The 1,794-nt window shown below is 36.0% G+C and overlaps 1 protein-coding gene across 1 annotated transcript in view; it reads right to left on the bottom strand.

Moving 5' to 3' along the window:
- Positions 1-1,794, bottom strand: part of METTL16 (methyltransferase like 16) — a 103,527-nt gene that overhangs the window by 77,389 nt on the left and 24,344 nt on the right. Inside the window, 1 exon segment of the mRNA XM_011987261.1 lies at positions 442-641. Coding sequence (XP_011842651.1) covers positions 442-641 — 200 coding nt within the window.

The following is a 1,794-nucleotide window of genomic DNA, read 5'->3' as shown; positions in this document are numbered from 1 at the left end:
AGTAAATAAGAATGGTAACAGGTGTAGTAAATAAGAACGGTAATAGGTGTAGTAAATAAGAATGGTAACAGGTGTAGTAAATAAGAACGGTAATACAGGTTGAGGATCTCTAATCCAAAATGCTTGGGATGAGAAGTGTTTTGGATTTCATTTTTTTTTTTTCAGATTTCGAAATATTTGCATTATATTTACAGGCTGAACATCCCTAACCCCCACATCTGGAAAGCTCCAATGCACATTGCCTTTGAGCAGCATATCAGTGCTCAAAGGTTGCAGATTTGGAAGCATTTTGGATTTTCGGATTAAGGATGCTCAACCTGTATCTGTAGCCAGCTTCTTTCGTACAACAACAAATACCCAGTAGAAAAGTTTACAAAGAATTTGATCTTGCAAAACTTACGAAACCTATGTTTAGCCAAAAAACAATTTAAAACTATATACCTATGTCAATTCCTCTTCGGAGAGTACTTTTGTCAGAATCCTGGTGACCGATCAGATCTTCTACCCAGTGAATATAGTTGAGTCTCAAGGGAACTGTGGGAATTAGTCTCTCCAATGGAATATCAATAGAAAGTCCAAAATCTTCCCTTAGGAGAGTACAAGTCAGAGCTCTGACTGCTTCGGGGTCTTTAAAATTAAGGCTGAGGAATAGAGAAAAAGAAGTAAAACTGATTAATAAGATTCACTATGTTGTACAAGCTCTGTGACAAACAGGCAAAACCAAATGCCCATCTGAATTTCCTGGAGAGATCACACATAAATAGTTATACAGAGCATTCATCCCAGTGGCATATATACATGAGTGTTTAACAGTCACGGCATACGAAAAGCAGTACAATCCTCCACCAAAAACACCGCATATCCATATACAGAGCACAGAGATTAAATGACTCGGTCAAATTCCTGTCTCACTGTCTCCTTACTGTGTGACTTTGGACAAGTCATTTACCTCTAGGAAACTGTTTCCTCTGCTGTAAAATGAGGATAGTAGTACCAATATCACAATGCTACTGTGAGATAACCTGAGAAGTACTTAACATAATGTCTGGTGCATGGTAACTATTTTACAAATGCTAGCTATTTTTACTGTTACCATTAACATCATCTGACATTAGCATTCCTTGAAAATCCTACTTAAAAGTGGAAAGAAAGCAGTATAAAAATGTTTAATAATGAAGACAGGATAAGATACTTAGATATGACAACTATTACAGACATCAAATTTAAAATGTAATTTTTTAAAGCTTTATGAAGTATAATTCACACACTATAAAATTCACCTGTAAGTGTACAATTGAATAGTTTCTAGTATATTAACAGAGTTGTGCAACCATCACCAAAACCCACTTTTAGAGCACCCCTATCACCCCAAAAAGGAGAACTCATGACCATTTGCATGTCTTTCTTCATTTCCAACTTTAGCCTGAGGCAACCATTGATGTACTTTCTGTCTTTACAGACTTACCTTTTCTAGATATTTCAAGGAATTGAAATCATAATGAGGTCTTCTGGTCACTTAACACAAGTTTGTGAGGTTCATCCACTTTATAACTTGTCAGTATTTCACTTCTTTTTATGGGTGAATAATATTCCACAGTAAGAATAACTACGCTTTGTTTATCCATATTCCCCAGTTCCTGGACAGCTGGCTTGTTTCTACTTGTTGACCATCACGAACAATGCTGCTGTTTACATACAAGTCTTCGGGTGGACATACGTTTTCACCGCTCTTGGGTAGACAGTCAGGAATGGATCATAAGATATATTTCTGTTTAACTTTTTTTTTTTTTTTTT

Source organism: Mandrillus leucophaeus, unplaced genomic scaffold (genome assembly GCF_000951045.1).
Source record: "Mandrillus leucophaeus isolate KB7577 unplaced genomic scaffold, Mleu.le_1.0 Scaffold306, whole genome shotgun sequence".
Lineage (NCBI taxonomy): Eukaryota > Metazoa > Chordata > Mammalia > Primates > Cercopithecidae > Mandrillus > Mandrillus leucophaeus.
This window is presented reverse-complemented; position numbering and strand designations above follow the sequence as displayed.